Here is a 23,707-nt window from a genome sequence, read left to right on the forward strand (position 1 = left end):
AACAAAAAGCATTCAACATATATATCACACAATGAGACAATTAAGTAGCGACAAAGGATGTGGAACCTTAAAGGATGTTGTCCTTTGAACCTTGACTTTAAAAAGGAACTCTGAAATAGCTTTTTTCAGAATGCACAATGGTTCAAAACTACTTTAAGGTACAATAAATCATTGGAAAAAGGAAAATGACAAATAGAAAGTCACTGCTAGAGCTGAAAAGCAATTACTGAAGTACGTTCAATCTCAAGGCATGCTGTAAGACAAAAGCATTCATAAAAATCCCAGTCACTATACACAGAAGTGAAAATTATATAACCGATCTTTATTGTCCAGACTGAAATAAATGAAAAGCATGTCAAAACAAAAAAGGCCCACCTTTCCCCTCTCAGAGAAGAATAAAAAACAAACAAAACCAAAACAACACAAAGGGCTCAGTCCTCCCTTTCAACCTTCCTCTTCCCTTGGAATCACCGCATGTGTACAGGATTCAACCTGCTAAAATCATAGGTGCTATACTGTAACCCACTGAATAAACCTTACATGATCCCTTTTGTTCTCTCTAATATATTCTCTAGGGAATTTTCCATCAGTGTCCATTTAAAATGGATTGTGACCAAATAAAACTGAGATTCAACATAAAGTTCAGAAAGAAAGGTCAGAGACTGTAATCCCTCTTCAGTGGAAAGGTTTTCCATACTTCATATACCATTTGAAACAGACACAGTGGTAGCATCCAAATCCAGCCTGTGCATTCATTATAAATGGAGGCAAAGGAGGCTGTGTTACTGCTTTAAAAACCTCCTGATAAGTATAAGCACTGTCTTGACAAGTCAACAGTTAAAACTGATGATGATTGTTCTAACTTCTGGCATTCACATTTCAGTGACTTCTATCTATTAATTTTTAATAATAGAAAATAAAATTGCCTTTGAAGTAACTGGAATCAACCCACAGCCTGAGCTTAGCCTGTATCTGAATCAATGGGAAATGATCCTTTGCATCCGCCTACTACAGCAACAATGAAATAAAGAATGATTTCACTCTGTTTCTGAATTACAATTTCTACAACACAACTCTTGCTCAGCCATTGTAATTTAATATACACAGCCTTTAACATAACACATTTACCTGTCTTAATTATGATTGTCCTAACATGCAATCTTGAAGCCATTCCATTAAAATAACATGTTTCTACGGTATTATTTAAGTAATTTATAGTTATAGAATCATAGAATCGTTAGGGTTGGAAAGGACCTTAAGATCATCTAGTTCCAACTCCCTGCCGTGGGCAGGGACACCCTACACTAAATCATATCACCCAAGGCCTCGTCCAACCTGGCCTTGAGCACTGCCAGGGATGGAGCATTCACAACCTCCCTTGCCAGACTGGAATCTACATACAGATGATACAGGAGTTAGTAAAAGGCCATTACAAGATTTCACAGACTGACCTTACTGCAAGGAGCAATCCAGTAAGCCATGGAAAGGAAGGGCAGTCCTACCGCAACAGCAAGAACAACCAGGAACTTCACTGCCATGGTCTGTTGCCGTAAACCTGACAAATTCTCGTACCAGATTGAAAGAAGCTGCTGTTGGCAGTTTGGATGTGCTACAAACTGTAACAAAGAAAAGGAGCACAAAAAAGTATTGCTTTCAGAAAATCTTTTATTAAAATAACACCTATATGAAGTACATTAAGAATGCTGGAATAGCAACAACTCGAGCTCATATTCAGAGGAGCACTAACAAGGTATAAGAAAACATTTTTTGATGAGCATAATCCTAGCATGCATGTGCTATCAGCAACAGTAAATCCTTTAATTAAATATCTATTATTTTAATGACCCTGTGTTCCATCACAAACTATTATTTTCCATCTAAGGATAATTAAACATAAACTTTATCTGGGCAAAATCTAGTGTTACAGGCTACCAAAACATAAACATTTAATAACAGCACAATTTAATACCACTATCATGATATGTATGCTTGGTCAACAAAATTGCTTACTTTTTTAACTTCATACTTAATGGCAAGTTTTAAGCGGCTAAGGCTGGGGCGACCATGTTCTCCATTATTATGGCTCATCTCTACATCACCATTCAAAATAGCTTCCACTTCTTCTGTATTTCTGCACAAATCAAGGAGTCCAACTACAAAATCCTTGCATTGCATAGACAATTTCTTGTAATCATTCTAGAAAAGAAAAGAAAAAAGAAAATAACTTCTTGTTTTGACCTAACATGAGAGAAATAGTTCTACATCCCAGCTACGCATCTGTAAGCATCAATAGTTTGTTTGCATCTGGTCATGTTTTTGGGTTTTTTGTCTGGTAGATTAACAGCACTTTGGTATCAGACATCTGCTTCCCCTGAACGTTCAAAGAGTAGGATTTGTCTCACCTTGGTTACCTTGGACATCTACATTATCAACTTTTACAAACAACTTCTCTAGACTTGCTTTAGAGCCAATTGGAAGTTAAAAAAAAACCCACTTTCAGAAATATAGTAGGACATCCTTTAATGACTATTTCGAGTTTTGAGTCACTGTTTTCCAAAAGGCATAAATCAACCAGAAAAAGAGAATTTTGATCACTGCAATCCACATATCATTAACCACCCCTTACTTGCAGCTGTGTTTGGGTCATAAAAGATTAACATAGCTAGACAGACAGGTGGCTATAGATACAGATGGATATCTAAAGCTAAAAATTATGTACAAACATACTGCCCCTGGCCTAGACCTTACAGGAGATCTACTCATATGTGTGTCAACAATGTCTTAAAAAGATGAAACTGCTGTAGAATTTTTCCCAAAGAATAAAAATAAAACCCTCCAAACCACCCCACACCATACAGGACTGCTCATGTAGTCTCTGTTTTATGTTCCAAGTATCTTTCTAGGAATCCTTTTATTGTAGTGACACATTTTCCCCTCTTCCGGTCTGTTCTTCATAGCATTCCCTCTTCTCCCACTCTTAGTCTCTATTTAGTCCCTTCTTTTTAATTACTTCCTTCATGCAGGAATGGAAGATGCACACCCTGGAAGATAAACCATTATTTTGAGTATATAGAATACCCTAATTTATTTGCTGAGGCTATACTTCATGCATGTTTCTGCTTTATTACCCACAAGACCACAATACCAGTTTATTACTTTAATATATTAAAGGACTGCATACAAGTTTTACATTTCACTTTACTTAGATAGATGCAACCATTCACAAACAAATAGTTATAGACACTATTATATGTCTACATAAAAGTGTTAGTGATTTATTTTTTTAATACTGTAATGTAAGCAAGATAGCTCAGATCTGTTACACAAGAGAAAGGAACTTTAATTTCTCTACAAAGACAAGAGAAGTTAAATACTAAAACTAACCATTTCATGACATGCTACATATTTTCAATGTATTATTTATTTTCCCTCTCTTCAGAAGCATAATAAGAAAGATTAACAAAAATCTGGACTTCCTGGGACTACAGAAAGATGTTTTTTGAGAGTAATAGATCATCTTCTGTTTGGCAGCAGGTAAGATAAGATTCAGTGTTCAGTCATCTTAATACATAAATGTCCTCTTTAAAATGGAAGGAAAAGCAGGTATTTAAGGTTCACAGACAAAAAGAAAAACTGTTCGTAAGAGTCAAATTATGCACCCTTGTATGATTAGGTACCATGAACTGTTCCAAACTGGTATCTGACCTTTGAACCTCGAATGAAAATAGGAGTATTTTTCAATAAATTTAGGAATAAAATAATTTGGCATTCAGAAATAACTCCTAAAAATAGTGTAATATATTTGCAATATACTGGTGTGCACGTATTTTCTGGTAGGACATATTTGTACATGCACACTCACACACACTCTTCATCAGTATTTTCCATTTCAGGTGACTCCCAGTGGAGTCCAATGCCTTTGGGTAGTCTCAAAAGAAAAATCATATACAACTTATTTTAATGATGAATATGATTTTGGCCTGAGTGTAGTCCCGTTTACCAGAATGAACACTGAACAGGCACTTTTAGAAAAGCCAGATATCCCCACTCACACTTAGAAGAACTACCCCTTCTGAATTTAAGTTTGTACATGGTATCATATATATATTAGCAGCCAGTAAATTCATTCATAAACTTCACTTGTTTACTTTCTCATTTGCAAATGCACTAAACCTGCTTCCCCTCCTGTGAAATACTGCCACAGCCGTGACAAGTGGTGGTAGCTGATCTGAAATGCCCTCACTGGTCAGATTACAGCAGATGAGCTTTGGGGAGCTGAGAGCTGCCCAGCACCACACCTCCACCACAGCCACGGCACAGCATCTCTGTCACCAGCAGAGTCAGCTGAAGGCAGTGCACAGCACCGCTCCAGTTCACAGGTCACTGTCTTCAGACATATTCCTTATGAAGAATTTATCCTTCCAGGGAAGGTTATAGAGGACAGACGGGATGATAGTATCTTAAACTGCTACAGGAGGATTTGTCAGGGTCTGAACATTAGTCAGGGAGCTCTATCTGGGCAACTCTGGTTCTAAGAAATCAAGTGTGTTAACTTGCAGAGACTACTGCACTGGCTGCCTTTTGCCCTTTGTCTCCTTGGTCCACTTCAATATGTAGTGACAGCAAAAATTATTAATACACTCTGTCACACATGCACTGAAAGTTCCCCTTCTCCCACAGTCTTCCATGTCTCTCACCATTAATGTGAGTCAAGGGAACATGGGAATTTTTTTGGCTTAACTTAGTTTTGAAAATGGCCAAAGACACACAATTAATTCCACAAGTTTTCCTTCACTGCAAATAGAAACTTAATGAATTATAAAAGCAGTCCTGGGAGACTTGGAAAGAAAGTTTGCACCTGAAGTATAGCTGGAGGCTCTAAAAAGCATCAGCCTTTAATTCAGCAGTACAGCACACATGTGACAACATGCACGTGGCAACACTGGCTCAGGGCTCTTCAACAGTTTAGCCAAAAAAACAGTTTTGCCAAATTTTGCCACACCAAAGATGAAGGGGCAGCACTGGCATTAATTTGCAGCAAACAGTAACATGTCTATGCTTAATTTAAAAATACATTTTCCATTCCACCCCATTAAACAATAAAAGAGTCTGCTGCCATTGTAGCTGCAGAGGACTTTGTACTAAATGCAAATCTTTTATCCATTTTGAATAGCACTGGGCCACAGCTGTCGCTCTCAAAACTCTAAGCCACATCTCTGCAAGACAACATGTGTCAGATATCATCTGCATCCTTACGGACATAGTAGAGATATTAGCCCTAGGGTGGGCAAACAATTTAGATGACAAAAACTATGAGCACAATCCCCCAAAATAAAAATATTCTGCATAATATCAAACCTGTAAAGCTGCACATTTAGTCATGTCAAAAAGATAGAATCCTGAAGATCTCAGAATTACTCAGGAAGCCTGAATTATCTGTTTGCTTGGCACAGTACTCTTACACTCCACTTGACACATCTCTCCAGTTAGTTTTCCTGCAGAAGTCATTTTCTACTTTTTTGTTCTTACTCCCAATAAAAAATGATCTTCCACCATACTTGCAAAAACTGTATCTGAAACCAAATGCAACAGGTGTGTAACGCTAAATGACACCATTACAGAGGGTTGAGGCAAAGAGAGGAGTTTATTCCAGAGAATAGTGGTTTCTACTGATTATGGCATCTCCTATTTTGCATGAATCACAGTTTCATGGTCAATGTTATCACTAACATTAAATGATGGTGTAATACAGGAGAGAGGAGTAATTTATAAGATAGTCAGAAAACAACCAGCATCACAGTTGAACATTAACCCTTTCCATTCTCTCTGAGGAAAACCTGGGATTTATGTGTTCCACTGGCTGCAGGCACCCACTAGGAAGCTCCCCTGCAGATAAATACCCCATCAACACTATATAATAGGTGACTTAAATGGTGTATTACCACAAAGTTCAATTTTCATTTAAGTAAGGTTTGAAATACTTTAAATGGCTGAGGCCAACCCTAGGTGGAGCTAAAGTTTGCATGTCCAGCTAATCTATGCCCTAAAATTGCACTTGATTACCCTAACACGTGTAACACATTTTTATGAAAACCACAGTTTCATGCAGGGACCACACTATCCAGATAACTGCAGGAAACTCATGAAATAAAGCAAGAGTAATAATTTTCAGATAAGTTGCTGCAAGCAGGGATCTGAGCCTGCAGCAGCACAGACAAGCCCAGACTCACTCAGTAAACACAATAGTACCCATATTCTGCAACTTGCTTGCAAAGGCTTTGTACTGTCTACACTGAACTTAAGACAGGTATTTCCCAGTCAAGCCCCCAGCCTGTCTAGATATTGTCAAAGTTATCACTTATCAATAGTGTAAATGTCAACTCTCATCAATGCATGTATAAACATACTCCATGGTCCTTAATATTTATCCAGAACCACATGATTTTAGTACCTACAAAAACATTCCCAAAAGACCTTATGTTGCCAGTCAGCTGCTCCTGGTGAAACCTCAAATTAAGGGAGAGTTAAATTTTCATGTTGCCTTGTGCTCCTGCTCCTGATTGTTCCTATTTACCTTCACTCCATTTATTTCTACATGCTGAGCATGTACATCCCCAGCAGAGCTTGGCTGATTAACTTCCAGCAATATGGAGCTGCTCTGTCTCTTGTCTAAGCCTCCTGTTTCTGTTGAAGGACAGTACCTCAAAATCTCTGTTGTAACTCATTATACAACACTAAGAAGTACAGCTCTAATTTGAAAGAAGGCAACTGAGACAAGAGAGGAACCAAAAACCCAAAAGTCACTCAGGAAGGGCCTCCTCATGACTCTGAAAGGCAGGCTACATAAGTTTGCTCTCTGAATGAGCCCACCTCTTCTCACCTGTGTGCTCTATTCCTGCACTGGTGGGACCAGGGACAAATAACTGCACTCCCAGCTCATTGCAACAACTGTATGCTGCAGCATACATTTCAAGGACAATTCCTGCTGACTGTTCCAGATGATGATTTTAGCTTGTGTTTCTTCAACTGTGGTAAACGGAGCTACAGAGTCCCTACAAATCAGACATGCTATTTATCTCACCATAGCTGTGAACTTAAAAGGCTGCATTTATGGTATATGAAAAATGTTTTTCTCATTTGTTCTAAATTTACTTTCCTTTAAGTTAATCAAGTCCTTTTGTTCACATCTTCAGCAGCTGCTAAAGAGAAAAGACAAGAATATGTGGTTTAAATAGTCTTCTCTGAACTGTACATGCAAGCAGTTGATGAAATCTCAGTCCACTTAAGTCCTACGGATTTCTGCTGGGACCTTCATGGGCAGACATTAATCTGCTGCACTAATTAAATGCTCTTCCCAGCATTTCATCTTACTGACAAAAACTGTCCTCTGCTCCTATCCTGGCTGTTCAGATGCTGGCTTTAAGATCCCCTTGCACATTCCACCTCCGTCTTTTCCCTCTCCAAGAAATATTTCAGCTTTGTATAACAGATTGGTGCCGCAACAACGGTACACCTATGAGCATGAGACAGGAATAATTAATCCTGAATTGCAGCATCTCAGTTTAGGTTTGTCTGTCTGAGTGGTTCATGGCTTTGTGAACTGTACCACTGCTATGAATAGTAACATTAAATATTGATCACAACGACTTCAAAGTCTTCCTAACTCAATTTGGAAATTATTCCGTCACTGCTTTGGAGGGGGTCTGATCTCCTCCTGGTGAAGTCAACATATCTTGCTCTGTCACAGGAGTACCATATACTAGCATCAGCTTTTCAACAGTCTCCCATAAGGAAAACCCAGTCCAATGGATTTTAGCTAACTTAAGTTAGTTTAAGCACTGCCAATGTTTGCACAAGGCCTGGCATTGCATTTTATGAGAGCAAAAAGCTTACATTCTTACTGTCTTAACAGAAATAAACTGTGGTTAACAATTTTGTAGGCTGTGCACCATTTTATCTACATAATAATAAAGCAGCCCCAAAACATTCATCCCAAAGAACACTCACGCTTCAAGGATCTAAGGGGCCTTGAATCTCTGGGTCTCAACTATTAATTTATTTGTGTTATCCTGAAGAAGTCTTTAAGTTCATCAAGTTCACAAAAAAAAAACTAAGTACAAATAAGTAAAAGAAGGAAGATGGAGTAGAAATAACAGAGAAAATCAGCATATTAAAGAAGGAATAGAAGGACACTATTTACAGTCATTTTTGTGAATAAATGAAAAACATTGCAAAGAGAAAACTTTCACTCTATGAGAAAATAATGAGAAAGCATAATAGTTGAACAGAACTGTGCAATTTGTCTTGCATCAGTGACCAATCTGTACCACTTCAGTCTCCTCTTTCCCCTGTCCTAAGCCACCTTCACCCATGGGTTTGAAGGGCTTCCTTTACTATTCTGCCCGATGGGAAGTGGAAAATGAGTTCAGTCGTACATTCTACATAAACAGCACAAATTATAATAAGCACAGAGGAATAAGACATTCCCAAAGGTTGAAATTTTACATTCATTGAACAATTATATATTTTACGTTATTCTCTGATTTATGAAGATGATGCTGATCTCCTTCTGCTCAAGGAATGGGAGAAAGAGCTTTGATTGAATTTTCCAATTCTGTTTCTGTCAGAATCAGTATCCCTCTACATACCTTAAACTCTTTCTCAATGTTGGCAAGCACGGCCAGCTCATTGCTGAGCTCTAAGGCAGTCATTACAGGGTCTTCACTGGACAAAGACAGATAAGCAGGGCTGGCCAGACCTTTATAGGCATTGATTCTGGATCTTGAATGGCTGAAAGAGTCATGTTTTTGTTTCTGATTGCATTCACTGCACTTGCAGAAATAGTCATGTGGCCTATCGATCCGAGCTCCTTTTCTCAGCAGAGTGTGGACAATCTCATACTCATGGCAATGAGCGGCCAGAATGATCGGTGTAACATCATGGGAAAACCGTGTCCCATCTTCATCATATGCATAAAAGTCATCATGCTGGAGCTCTGACTGGCTAGGACTCAATGTAAGCCTCTTGCCTTCAGCAAATGCAGGATGGTTTAGGATGGCTTCCACTATCCGGACATAACCTTTGCTAATAGCCAAAAGCAAGGCATCCCCAACGCGAGACAGGTTCTCCTTCTTCAACAGAAGCTCTGTGATCTCCAGGTGCTCATTGGCAACTGCCAGCTGCAAGGCGTTCTGCCCCATGTAGTCCACACAATTCACATTGAGCGAGGGACATTCTTCCAGCATTTTGCGAATCACTGGGATATTCCCATATTCTGCTGCATCCAAAAAGCGCTCTTCCTCCAGAGAAAGACTTGTTGAGTGGTCATTAAACATATAGGCTGGCCCTCGACTGGCCTGCCTCCTCCCCTTCTCCCGGAGAATGGTCTGTCTTCGTAGCGCTAGTCTGTTCTCGTTGCCTCGCCTGCGTAGAAATAGAGAAATTATTAGTTTTGTTTTATGCAAGGGCATATCCATTTAAAATAATAATTAAGACAAATATTTTAATCATTTATCTGCTCTAAATTTCTAATGCTGACAAGAGACCAGAAACCCTGACTTTGATGCATTTTGTAACCACTGTCACTGCACAGCCCTGGAATGAGCAGCCAGCCACATTTTATTTCAGAAAGAAGAAAAAGCCTTAGTCAACCGTCATTTAATATTACACTTCAATCTCCCTCTTTTGTCCTCCACAGCTTTTGCACAATTTTTACTGCTTATTCTACATAGGTAGACTAACATTTTCAAAAGTAAGGTTCTTAGGTTTACACAGAAGCCCCTCTCTGCTTTTCCAGCACTCCCCTATTTAAAACTGTCATCACCATCTGGTATCCCACACATCCCTCTGATATGTATGGTCACTTCACAGAAAAATGGCTTCCTATTTTAATCTAGAAAAGCAGTAAGAAAAACATTACAGTGTTTTTAAGTTTTCTCTGGATGAATACTACTTTCTGACATCTTTGGTAGATCTGGCAGATACTTTGCCAGACTTCACTGGAACAAGAAGTGGGTATTAAAAAAAAAAAATCAATTCTCAAGTTCATTGTTTAAATACATAATTTAAATACAAAGATGACCCGGAGAATAGTGATGATGTGCAATGACTGCCTCAGTCCTGAGACAGCCAGTATCAACAGCACAATGCAGTGAGAACAGCCCACACCTGCTCAGCTGGCAGGAGGAGTCCCAGTGACCCAGCATGAGCCCACTGGCCCTCAGGAGGCTCTTGTGAAAGCAACCATCTCCTCAGAATGCCATTCATGCAAAGCTCTTTGCTTGGTCTGGGCTGGCGCTAAGTCACAGCTCAGAGTGAAGAGAAGTCACAGTGCGACAGGGGTCAGCACTGGGATGAGGTATTGCACAGGGCACACAAGTACGGAAGCTCTCTAAACGACCTTTTGCCTCAATAAGGCAGCCTGACTTCACTTGCTCTTAGCATCCTTACCGCCATCACTAATTCAGCACCTATCTCACATTTTCGATATGGTTTCTCCTCTTAGCCCTGATGATGATTTTATGACATCTATGATTGAATTCTCAGTCATAAACTGAATCTATACAGGATAAAAGCATGTTGAATACATTATATGGCAGCTGCTAGTCCTTATCTCCATCATCCTTTTCATTTTTACGTTTCATAGCCTTGATAGCCTATTTATTCCTCGACTCAGCTGCTTGCCAACAAATCCTGCCAATTCTTGCTTCAAGATAGCTCTGAAATGTTGTCCATTACTCTATTTAAACCCTCAGCCATTCCTCGTCTCTTATACTAATTATTAAGAAATTATTTATTAAAACATGAAGTGAATCGTATTGAAGCTGTTTGCTGAGCAATGCTACATTCTCTTTAACAAGAAGAAAACTTAATTCATGACTTTCTTACTTCAGTCAACTAAGATCCCAAGCCTCAACAGAAATTCAACTGCAATTTTATCTCCTAGAATTATTCTAATAAACTACATAATATTCACTACTTCATCTTTTTTCTTATTTTGAATGGTAGCTTAATGATTCTTTACGTACATACGCTCAAATACACTTCAGTATTTTTAGTATTTCCCACAAAATAATAACCACAAGCAATAGTTTATTCATTTACTTACTAATGAATATGAATTTGAGTATTTAAATGACAGTAAAAAACTCCAGTCCTTTGTGACTCAAAATTTCTTCACAAAGAGTAGCAGTACAAGATATTTCTGCAAGATTGTTTCTATTTAAGTATAAATTTCCTTTCTGCCTTCTCAGTTTCAGGGACATAGTCTTCTGCAGCATTGGAAATGCTTCAAGCTGTTAACGTCTTCAGCCTAAAGGGAAAAGTTTTGTTGCAGGATAATCACAGGTATGGATTGTGGAAAAAATGTCAAAATTGACAACTGTCACATAGTTCAATGTGCAGACAGTACTAACACCGTGCTACAATGGCAACTTCACAGCATTAGTTTAGACTATGTCTATCATTTCACAATATGGAATAAAGTTAGATCCCACTCTCTTTTACTCCTCAAGATCTTCACAAAGGCTGTCTCAGCTGCTGTGGGTTCAATACAGAGGGTGCAGATATATGCTAATGTCTCACAGGTGAATACAGTATATGGCTGGTTGAAATTTTTCAATGCATTATTTCCAGATATTTATATTTGATGAAAAGACATCCTTTGGAGACATCTCACAGAAAACATGAAAACTGAAAGAATGAAAATGACACTTTGGTGACAACACTGGTATCAAAACCTAAAATTCACTAAATTGAGGCCAGTCTTTTGATACATCTATGAATATTTTACTGGAAATGAACGCATGAAATTGGAACAGAAACGAAATGGTAAAAAGAAGATAGGGCAGCAGAGAATCCAGCTGCCACTCACCAGTTGGGAAAGTTGTTATAATTTAAAGGACAGTAACGTGCTTCTGAAAGATTTTTTCAAACATGGAATATCAGATTGCATTGGTAAGGTGAATATCAACTGGGAGATAGGGAAGAGAAGGAAGCTAAAGACAGAAAGTGCAGGGCAGGGAAGGAGGGGGAATGAGAAAGAAAAAACTGTAAAGGGAGCTTTTAAAACCTGATGGGTTTTAAGATTCATGCACTGAATAACTCTTAAGAGATGATGTCCTGGTTTTGGCTGGGATAGAGTTAATTTTTTTCCTAGTAGCTGATGCAGTGCTGTGTTTTGGCTTTAGTCTGAGATCAATGTTTTAGTTGTTGCGCAGTATCATTTACCCTGACCAAGGAATTTCAGTCTCTCATGCTCTGCCAGAGGAGGGGCACAAGAAGCCAGGAGGAAGCAGAGACAGGACACCTGACCCAAACTAGCCAAAGGGGTATTCCATACCACAGCATGTCATGCCCAGTATATAAAGTGGGGGGAGTTATCTGCAAGGGACCAACCGCAGCTTGGGTCAGGCTGTGTATTGGTCAGCAGGTGGTGAGCAATTTTATCATGCATCACTATGTGATGACCATTTCCAACAAAAGTCACTGCAGTATCTCTCACCTTAGAAATCTCCAGAGCACCCATGTTCCCTCTACCTTATTTCACACCAATTCATTCTGAAGATCCAAACCATCATGTTTTAAGAAATATTTTTTTGCTTTTCTTCAACTGGTTTCATGGATCTTCATCCCTCAATCCTTATTCTATCAGTTTCTCTCCCATTACTTCTGTATGCGTTGCGATTGTGTATGTGAAAGCTACTCCTGCAAATATCTGCAATCCAAAAAGCCATGCTGCATCCCTTATATAGCATGGGGAGTGCTCACAAAGACTAACATTGTTTTAATGAGGTTAATCTCTCCAACTTTTACAGTCAGTAAAAGCAAACAGGCACCTTGACACCAGGATTCAGAGCAGGAACTCCATCTCCTTGTAGATTATGTACCGCATATAAGACGGTTAGCATCATTAACCTAACATTAGCTAAGTTATGTTTATATTAGCCTAAGATAAACAGCCTAAATTCCCCACATCTGCTCTATTCATAATAACACATCTCTACTGCTTGTCCTACTGGTTCTCACTTTTGGCAGAAACATTGAGACAATACGAGTGCATGCAGAGAGTTAGGAAAGCTTAAAGTTCAGCTGGAGTTAAAGTAGCAAAGGATGTGAAGACCAGCAAAAGGTGTCTTCTGAAAGTAAGTATGTAAAAGTAAGACTAAGGAAATTCACATGGACCCACTGTTCAACAGACTGGTGGACTCAGAGGCCAAGGACACAGATGAGACTGAGGTACTCAATGCTTTCTTTGCCTCAGATTTCACCAGTGAGGGGCCCAGGCCTCAAAGGGCCCCAGCAGAGTGAAGCACTACCCACACTGAAGCAAGACTGACCTGCACTACAATTAAGCCAGACAGACACACAGTCCTGAAACTGTGCATCCAATGGTACAAAGGGAGCTGGTATATATCATTGCAAAGCTGCTTTCTTATCACCTTTTAAAGTGCATAGTGACTGGGGGAATTGGAAGCAGGCTTTCCAACTTTCTTAGCTCCCCATTGGCTTCTCAGTTTTGGATAAACTAATTGTTGAAACAAAGTAGCACAATTATCTGAACTGCAGAAACCATCCTATTGAGCAGCATGCTGGCAAATTCCACACCTAGCTTCAACTGCTTCTTTCTTCCTGATCTGTGCATCAGTCATTTAAAACTAAACATCATTTAAATAATTTATACTGAAATCATTTGAACAGATAATAAATTCAGTTCATAAAAACTATCATAATTTTTAAAAAACCTTCAAAAAAAAAAAAATGCATTCAATGTAGATTTAGATCTTATTTAAACTGGCAATAACAGCATCGATTTAAAATACGTATCTTTATGCACCCTGCAAAACTAATCCAGTATAAAATTATTCTGCTAGTATTTGATCCTCATACAAGGAAATAAGCCCTTCAACAGGATCATGGTCATTATTTTTTCCTGAGATGTTAACAACCAGTTAACCAGCCAAAACCTGCAGTTCATTAAACACTTTCTTTTTCATTTTTCAAATAACAGAAACCAATTATATTCCTATTGCAGGAATACATTCAGTACGATTTATCACAACAAAGAGTAATCATTGCTAGTGAAGAATACTTAGAATTGGCTTTTTGGTCCAGTAGCATTTCCTCTTTTCTTGCCTGTATTTAGAAGAAGGACATTGCTTAAATGAGAGATTAAGTACATACATTCCCTAGACAGTAGCTCATCTTCTGGAATAGAATTTATTACAGAATGAAACAGAAGATTCCTGCATTGTTTGTTGGACTGTAGCACGTCTGATGCAGTGCTCTGGAATTGCAGTGTAATCCATTTTCCCTTCATCAATATATTTTATATGTATGAAATAAATTTCCTGTTTTGCCCATCTGCAATTATAGTAAAAGTTATGAGTCTGTAATTAAACTGGCTCTTGCAGCACAAGACTATAAATACGTTTAGCTGTAACAGAGAATGCAAATCGTTCTGCTTTATTATTTCTGCTTAATTAGGTCTACACAATAAATTTTAATCCAGGAGTTTGTTAAGAAGAGTATTTGACTGCCTCCAAGAGCAAGGAAAGGAATTTGATGATCTACAAAGGTATGTTCAGTCCGGTTTTGTCCTAATGTTCTTAACATTTATTCCACCATCATCAAGGTGTTTTCAGTCCATCTTTTAATCAAAAAAAATACGCATTTTAGTGTCTCTTGTCACAGATTCTGGCCACATAAATCTTAAAGCCACTTGAAACCTCAGTCTTCCCAGTCTACAGAACAACTGTTGATTACAAGAGATTATTAATGCACTTGGGGGAAACACGGTCTAAATGTCCATACTTATTAGTAGTTATTACTCAATAGCCAACATGGCCAAGCTTGGAATAGTGTCATCATTTTGGATACCATATTACAGGACAGAGTTCTAAAAACAAGAAATTAAAAGACAGGGAGCACCAGGGGTCACACAGTCTCTACTGTATTTTCTGCTTCATAGTAAGGTTGATTTTGTGAACTATATAGGGTGTCGTTACTGCACTCATCTCACTTCCCCTACAGGAACAGTAGGAGTCTAGTATAAATTAGTCATCTTGATCTACTCTGTAGATAAGGAGAGACAACTCTCCCATCTACCTTTAATATTTATTCTAGAATAGCATAAATTTTCATGCGGAGCATCTACATTTTTCCATTGTTTGAAAAAGAATCCTAGCTGATTTGGTGAGTTTAAAGCGTCCTTTAATGTATATAATTTAGTAGGAACATAGACCACAGAAGGATAAGAAGTCAAGTCCCTTACAAGAACAGATACCACCTCAAACAATTCCCATTAAAATATCAGACTGCCTCCAAGAAAATTGTTGTCTTGATGGAATTCTATTTTCTCTCATAATCCCACTGAAAGAGTAATCCAGAATTCGATTTTTCTAGAAACTTTCATCAAATTTTCAGCCTAAATTTAATAACACACAATTTTTATCTGTTTGTTTTTGTTTAGGAACCAGAATTGTATTTCAAATTAAGTAGCACCTTCTCCTGACAACGGTTACCTGCAACACACAAACACATAGCAATCATACCCTCTCTCAGCCTTCATTTTGCTGAGCTAAATAAAGCTCCTCTCATTTCCTGCTATGTCCATGCAGTTAAATCTGCCACAGAACAAAAAAATGCTCAAGTACACTTTCCTAAATTATACAGTAATCCCATTTTACTGTTTGCAGTAAAATGATTAGTAACCATTCTGTGTTAAAACGTACACATTTGGCTATCTCTGTGGTGCATTTACATCCAAGAAATCACTTAGGCATTATGGATTCCTCTGTGAGCCAGAGATAGTATCTACCGCTTGTTGAAACTCGAGCAACTAGCTGAAACAATGCTGAAACCATTAGTAATCACCTCTGAATCATCTCTGCGGTTCTCACATGCTGTTGTTTAACTTCGATAACGATCAGTTAGCTAGATCAGATAAGCAGTAACACCAAATAAGACCATCAACACCAAACACCAAAGAATAAATTCTCTTGAAATAATCTAACAGTCTTCTGGGACAGAATAAGAAGCTGTGTGAACCAAGCAGGACCCATGTATATGTTAGAGGTCTTCAGCAAGGCTTTTGCTGCTATCACACATTATACTCTAAAAAGCAAACTGCAGAAAGAGACTGAAATCATGAAGAGGTAGCACAGCTGGTAGGAAAACGAGTTATCAATCTAAGGTTATAAAACCTATTTGCTCAGAAAATCTTACTTAGATCTGGTATTATTTAACATATTCATTAAATGATGGAATCTAGGCTCTGTGGTTTACATCTGCATAGGAACTTAGTCTGAGAGGAACTAAAAAACAGGTGGAAAGCAAGGCTGGCATTTTGACTGGACCTGACAAGAAGTGATGTGAAATGAATGTTATGCAATTTGAAAACAAGAAGTAAAGGGGCTTGCACCTAAGTAAGAATAAGTAAACACACATTAAAAGCTGGAAATGGCCTAGATTGGTTTGGAGGGGTAGGTGTGAAATAATACTGGTGTTATGCAGCCTTGTGACAACACAGGCCCCACACTTCAAGAACAATACAGAACTACTGCAATTAGTCCAGAGAATGACTACAGAGCTGATCAAAGGTCTAGAAGACATGAAATAAAGTACAAGTAGGTTTTGTTTCATATATACAAGTCTGAAGGAAGATCAACAGTGGTGTAGTATAGCAATGGTGTAAAAAGAAGGGAATAATCTGTCTGTATTTGGGTCTAGTATTAGTAGGCAACAAAAATATAACAGAGAAAAGAGGATTAATATATGTACTCTTATCATATACCTATACAAAAATATAACAATATATGTAGTTTACAACATAATTTGAAAGATATTTTATAAAAATATATATTGTTATATTTAAAATAAATAGTGACATATATAAAAAAACCCAATATATATTTAGTCCAATCAGAGATTAGACAGACACATGGTCTGAACCTCTATGCCATGCTAAGGAACAGAAAGTGATAGGCTGTAGAAAAAAATTACCTTAAACTTCTAAATCTGATGACAGTGAACATCTGGAAACAAACATCTGAAAACAACTTGGGTTTGCCATCACCAGAGATCTTGAAGAACAGCTGAGATAAACAAGTGGTAGGAATGGTTTGGGGACAGCTGGCTTTGCCTGGTGGAGAGGAACTGGATAAGATGTCCACATCTCCCAGTCCTATTGCCTATATATTTGATGCTGCAAATTATTAACAGGGACATATCTGTCTCATGAGAGAAGATAAACCCCTCAGATCATGTTATTCAGTATTCATGCTTCTCCTGCAGTTCTCCATTACCAGTCACTAAAGCTGATGATAGTCCCATGTCCTTTTACTACTACAAAGCACACGCAGCAGTCACAAGATATGCCTCACTCAGCAAACTAGCAACAACTTACAGACCATGACTACTCCCTGCCTTGAATCTGATGGTTTAAGTTAGAGCCTGTACAAACTGAAAGCATGAAGGGTGTGGAGGGTTGATAATGACCCATTTCACAGGCCTGGACACTGAATCAAGGTGCTGGTCACTACTACCTTCATGTGTGAAGTTAGCACAGCTGATGGGGTGCTTGCAGGCCCACCACCCATACAGCATCAGAGAGATGTTTGTCTTTTACAGATAGCAATATGGTTTCTTTTGCTGGCGTTTTATAACTGAGGTGATTTTTGACCATTCCTTGGTCCACTTAATGACAGTAGCAAAGGCCTCTTAATAACATCCACTTTGGTATGGGATCTATGGTTCCCCCATAAACCTTAGAAGCTGATGCTAAAATTAAAAGAGGGCTAGGGCTGAATCTTTAAGCTCTGTAACAAGCCACAACCAGCTGTACACATTACATTTCCAAATAATCAATGACACTTACTGCATTAGAAGAGAGAAAAGCCCATAATGAACATCCCTGAAGTATTTCATTTTGCAGCACTTGAAAGGTACAAATAAAGAGTATTTCTACTCAAGTGGTTTTTTTTTTTATCAGAACATGCACATCTAACACCAAGTATGAAATAAGTCATCTTTAAGACTGTTAACTGATATTATGGTTGAAACTGATGTGTCTTCTGGGACTGCCCTGGAGGCACTTCTGAGACCTGGACTGTCATAGCTTTTTATTTACATACTGCTGAGAAGTATTTCCTCCAAGATCATTGACTATATTGTGCAAATGCTTTCATACAGAAGCAGTTAAAACCAATTTCATTTTAGAGAGTATTTCCTTGCCCACAGCCTGGTGAAAAGTTCATGTCTCTTGATGTGAACCTGGAAGGGTAATGACCTGACAAACATTTTCTTCAGGAAATAGTAAAAGATTTTTCTCTCTCCCACTGAAAGGAGTTCAGTGGCTATTTAATGGTTGATGGAGAGAAAGCACACAACACAGGGCAAACAGCCATTTTCAGCTGAAGTAAATCATTCTGCATAGGTACCAGAGGTACCTGTATATTTTGGAGCTGGGGATTAAACAATTTGTGTAGGTCTATCTGAGCTTGCACACTTTGCAAATCTGAATGTCATGTGCCTTGTTCGCTCCTCCCTTACCAGACAGTACCTAACTTTGTCATTGCAGTTGATGAGGGCAGTTTTTTGAGGTTCCTTCTGTTGGAAAGTTATTTCCCCTTTCAGAAAATGAGTCTTCTGGTCAAGTGCTGGCTGTCCAGTTCAAGCAATGTCTTTTCCAGAGCTATTAATGCCATACAGTACAAATGCTAAGCAAGCAGCCTGCTGTTACTGGCTCCTGTTACTCACCTCATTATGAGGTGACTAAATGACTATCAGTTGTTGCTGCTATCATGAAGACTACTACAGATAACAATTGCTAGGTAAGTGGCTGCCCCAAGCAAGCTTCTCCTTTCCATTAGTTATGACTGGGGTTTCTGTGTTACTAAGCTACTGCAGTTAGCAATCTTAAAACTCAAGGTCTGACTTTATCCATGATGGCAATTTAGAATCCATTTGTTTACCTACATAGGAGTGCAACAAAAAGGTCTATCTAGTTCATATGAGATCCACCACTGAAATTTCCATAACTCTCTTAATGTCACTTCTTTCTATTACTGTTCTTTCATTATTACTCTCATAAAACTCTTCTCAATGAGTTGTAGACTGAATCACTAAAGCTAACAGGTTATGGTTTTTAAAATGAAACTAAAACTTTGTCCAGTTAGAAGGATCACAATGAATATAACGGCTGCAACACAAACACAGCTGTCTGTCTTTAACAAACATGCTACTATAAACAGAACATTACTACATTAGTAATGAAGTAGCAGACATCAACAAGATAACGCTTGTTATTTTCTCAGAATTCCTTAGGAACAAAGTGATGAGAAGTTCAAATAAAAGCAAACCCCACTTCTCATATAGATCTCTGGAATGTTATGCTACCATGTAGTATGTGCTTTAGTGCTGTGTCCCACTGGTTATAAATAAAAACACTTAAAATAGAGCCTGGATACTTGTACCAGTGCTAAAACTGGATACAAAGCAAACTTCTATTATATACAAGCAACTTGAACTTGGTACTCCCCTGCTGAAAACTCTTCTTAAGGAGAAACTGTCTTTCAAAGTACAAATTACAGACAAGGTTCAGTGTTCCATCTCTCCAAATCAAATCTGGTGGCACAAAATGTTGATCCCGTAGAGATGGAGGGACAAATACATTTTTTTTCCTAGCCTCAAAAGGATTAAAATTGGTTTCTATCCAACTAAACAGGTTAATTCCTATACTTTTGTAATTTATCTGGTGCAGCAGTTTTGCTAACTGCTTAGTAAATTAGGTCAGGATGTTGTTTTATGTGCATTCTTACAGTAGCAATCCCAACCTTCTGCTCACTGCTACTCTCACACCATGCTGTTTGTTATCCTGACATAAGTATAGGGGCATCTCCAGGTTGACCCCAATCAAGGAGCTTATCTAAATGAAAAATAGCATTTCAGAAGAAAAAGGAAAAAAAGAAAACCCAAACTTATTCTAACCCCAGCTCTCTCACTGCTCGTCACACAGATGCAAACACTTGTGCTAGCCCATGGTAGGAGGTGGTGTGAGAACATGAATCAGTGGCAGGGAGTGAGGAGAGAGGGAGACTTGATTCTTGCGGTGGCAGTGATAGTTACAGTCACCCAGAATGGAGTGCATGGAAATCTAACATTACTTAACAAGATTCTACAGTAATACCAGTCTGCCACAAAGACTACTTGCCGCCTACCAAGTTGTTTAGTATGACTATTGTTTGCTTCTGCTCTCCCTCAGTCCACTGCACAACCCCCTTTTGCTTCATCTCATATTTATACTGTGAGCTCTGTTAGTCAGAACAACAGGCTACAATGTAAAAAATAGTGTTATTTTTTCAATCAACATTTTGTATTCAGTCATCAAGTGATGATAGATGATGATGATCAAGAGGACAGATTGATGACCTAGAAGACAGGCAAAAAGCAGGACAGACAACGTAATTTCATGTGGATTTTCTCTATCACACTCTGTGTTGTGGTTGCCCATGTCACAACCTCATCAACAGAACCCATCAGTATTATTCATATTTAAATCAGTAATAGTAGACCTTCAGCTGGTCTGTATTAAACCCTGAAAGCAACTCTATCTTCAGTTTTAGTCAACACTAAACAAGCAGTAAGTTGAAACCTATGGGTCCAGAAAAGCCAGGTTATTTTCTCAGCGTTTAATGCTTTACTGTCTGCTCACTATCTACAGTTCACAAATGGGATTCCTGCAGTTGGTCCCCTTATCTGCTTCCTGCCTCCAGGACTGCTCAGGCACAGCTCTCTTGCTCAAATCTCCGGATCACCTTAAGGCAGCTACTGAACTTCTGCAACTGAGAATCCAAGAGAACAGTCAGGAGCCTAGAAAGAGTAAAGCTGTACTTACACACATACGTACACACGCACACCTTCCCTCTAGACAGCATATGTTGATGAACTGACAGAACAACATATTTAAAACTATCTGGTAACACATTGTTGTGCTTCCACAATGTGTATTTTTCTTCTGTCATGTCTTCTTTGATTTTGACCACACATAGGCATGGTTTTAAATAGCACTTGGAGGAAGAGCTGATGACTTATACTGCCTGTTCTCTGTTGTTTTTTTTTTCTTCCAAGAACAAGCAGAGCTTGTACCAATTCCCTACAAAGAAAATTGAAGAAAATAGAGTAGTAAGTTAATTTACAGCAGGTACCTGTTTGGGGAAAAAAAAAAAACAAAAAGAGATGTGTCATGGGTTCAGCAGTAGCAGTCATTTTTCCCCTTCTTGGTAGCTGGTGCAGTGCAATGTTTTGACTTTCAGCTCGGGAACAGAGCTGATAACAAGCGATGTTTTGGTTTGGCCAAGGACTTTGTGAGCCTCATGCTCTGCCAGGGAGGAGGGGAAGCCAGGAGGAAGCAGAGACAGGACACCTGACCCAAACTAGCCAAAGAGGTATTCGGTAACTGGGAGCCGGAAGGGCCGGACGACGGCAGGGTTGGAGGAGGTATCGGTCAGAGCTTGGTCGGGCTGGGGGGGCGAGTTATCGGTTGGCTGGTGGTGAGATGATGTATTCTCTTCCCTTGTTATTTCCTTTATCATTATTATCATTGGTGGTAGCAGTAGTGATCTGTGTTATACCTTAGTTACTAAACTGTTCTTATCTCAACCCGTGGGAGTTGCATTCTTTTCGATTCTCCTCTCCGTCCCTCCGGGAGCAGGGGGAGGGCAAGAAAAAGGGGGGGAAGTGAGCGAACGAATTACCTGACTGGGTTTAAACCACGACAGTTCTTTTTGGCGCCCAACGTGGGGCACGAAGGGTTGAGATAACGACAGATCTGACTGAATTAATAGTCACTCATCACAATGACGATTTATTGGCTCTCAGAGTTGTTCTTGTTGATCTCACAGCTTCAGAATGTTGTAACTTACGTAGAGCCGGTATTTGCTGTGATAGTGTTTATCAAGTATGGGGCTTGGGCTAAGGTTCTTGTCTCACTGTGCTTTATGGCAATGGCTTGTAATACGGACGGGCTCCAGCAGCAGGGCGGGACGGACGTGGCCGTGGACTTGTACCTGGCCGTCCGGCTGCTCTTCACCGTCCTGGCCCTCGCCCTACTCTCCATCTTCGTGAGGCTGCGGGGAGCCGAGGGGGAGCGGCCCCGGGAGCCGGCGGCAGCCGAACCAGCCCGGGAGAGCGGCCCCGGGGACCAAGCGGCGGCGGGAGCGGGGCCGGAGGCCGCGAGGGGACGGCTGCCGGTGGAGGAGGTCGGGGCGGTCGAGGAGCGGAAGGAAGCGGCTGCCGAGCAGCGGGAGAAGGCGGCGGAGGAGCCGAGCCCCGCGGAGGAGCCGAGCCCCGCGGCCGCGCCCAGCCCCGCGACGGCCGAGAGCGTTTCCCGGAAGCCGCCCGCCGAGCCCCAGGAGGATGCAGGAGACCACGCAGCATTTCCCAGCAAGGCAGAGGAGGAAGAGCTGGACTCAGGAAAAGAGAAGCTGGCGGTGGGGAGAGCACAGCAGCTACACCAGCCCCAGTGACAAGTACAGCAGCTACACCAGCCCCAGTGACAAGTACAGCAGCTACACCAGCCCCAGTGACAAGTACAGCAGCATCGTGTGAGAGTTCTGAAGGTTTTGAATGGCCTTTGGGTGTCCTTGGGACCTGCCTGCTGATTGTGGTGGGGATCAGCATGTTGGCACGCACACAGACTGTGTTTTACCCACAACCATTTTGTCTGATCTCAGAAGTTAAGCAGAGTCAGGTTTGGGTCTTGTCTGGGGTTAGACAAGGATATAGGGGGACCAAAAGGTTTTCTCCAAGGCTGGACAGTGATGAGTGGCAGGGTGTGTGGGACAGTATGGGCAAGTATCTAGTCCACTGGGCCCCTCCAGTGCTTTGGAAGCGTCGGAGATGGAAGGCAGCTGTATGGAGTCCCCAGCAACAAGCTGCAGAAACTGCTTAAGGGGACAGTGAATTATTTTAAGCCTGGTGGGCCCATGGCACTTCAGGCCATCAGAGCAGAGATGCAACACAGAGATGGCCTCATGATCAAGGGGTGGACCTAGCAATGGACACTATTGCCCAAGTTATTCACGAGTGTGAACACTGCACACAGTCTCTCCTGCTCTGGAAGACTGTTACAAGAGATGGAGCCTGACATCATGGACCAGATGGACTCAGCAGCTTTATAGGGACTGGTCCATGCACTGAGATAAGAGTGATGGTATATTGAAAATGTGGGATCTGAGCATGACGTGAATGGTATGGAATAAGGGGTGGATAATGTCATGGGTTCAGCAGTAGCAGTCATTTTTCCCCTTCTTGGTAGCTGGTGCAGTGCAATGTTTTGACTTTCAGCTCGGGAACAGAGCTGATAACAAGCGATGTTTTGGTTTGGCCAAGGACTTTGTGAGCCTCATGCTCTGCCAGGGAGGAGGGGAAGCCAGGAGGAAGCAGAGACAGGACACCTGACCCAAACTAGCCAAAGAGGTATTCCATACCACAGCACGTCATGCCCAGGAGGTAACTGGGAGCCGGAAGGGCCGGACGACGGCAGGGTTGGAGGAGGTATCGGTCAGAGCTTGGTTGGGCTGGGGGGGCGAGTTATCGGTTGGCTGGTGGTGAGATGATGTATTCTCTTCCCTTGTTATTTCCTTTATCATTATTATCATTGGTGGTAGCAGTAGTGATCTGTGTTATACCTTAGTTACTAAACTGTTCT

The 23,707-nt window shown here is 40.1% G+C and overlaps 1 protein-coding gene across 1 annotated transcript in view; it reads right to left on the bottom strand.

The window, feature by feature from the left end:
• Positions 1-23,707, bottom strand: part of TRPC6 (transient receptor potential cation channel subfamily C member 6) — a 91,462-nt gene that overhangs the window by 25,906 nt on the left and 41,849 nt on the right. Inside the window, exons 2-4 of the mRNA XM_062607755.1 lie at positions 8,649-9,423; positions 2,011-2,196; positions 1,452-1,616 (exon numbers count right to left, since the gene is read on the bottom strand). Coding sequence (XP_062463739.1) covers positions 1,452-1,616; positions 2,011-2,196; positions 8,649-9,423 — 1,126 coding nt within the window. The remainder of the gene's footprint in view (positions 1-1,451; positions 1,617-2,010; positions 2,197-8,648; positions 9,424-23,707) is intronic.

The sequence above is a fragment of the Pezoporus occidentalis genome, unplaced genomic scaffold, assembly GCF_034315485.1.
Source record: "Pezoporus occidentalis ecotype Australia unplaced genomic scaffold, CSIRO_AGI_Poc_V1 ctg125, whole genome shotgun sequence".
NCBI classification, from domain to species: Eukaryota; Metazoa; Chordata; class Aves; order Psittaciformes; family Psittacidae; genus Pezoporus; species Pezoporus occidentalis.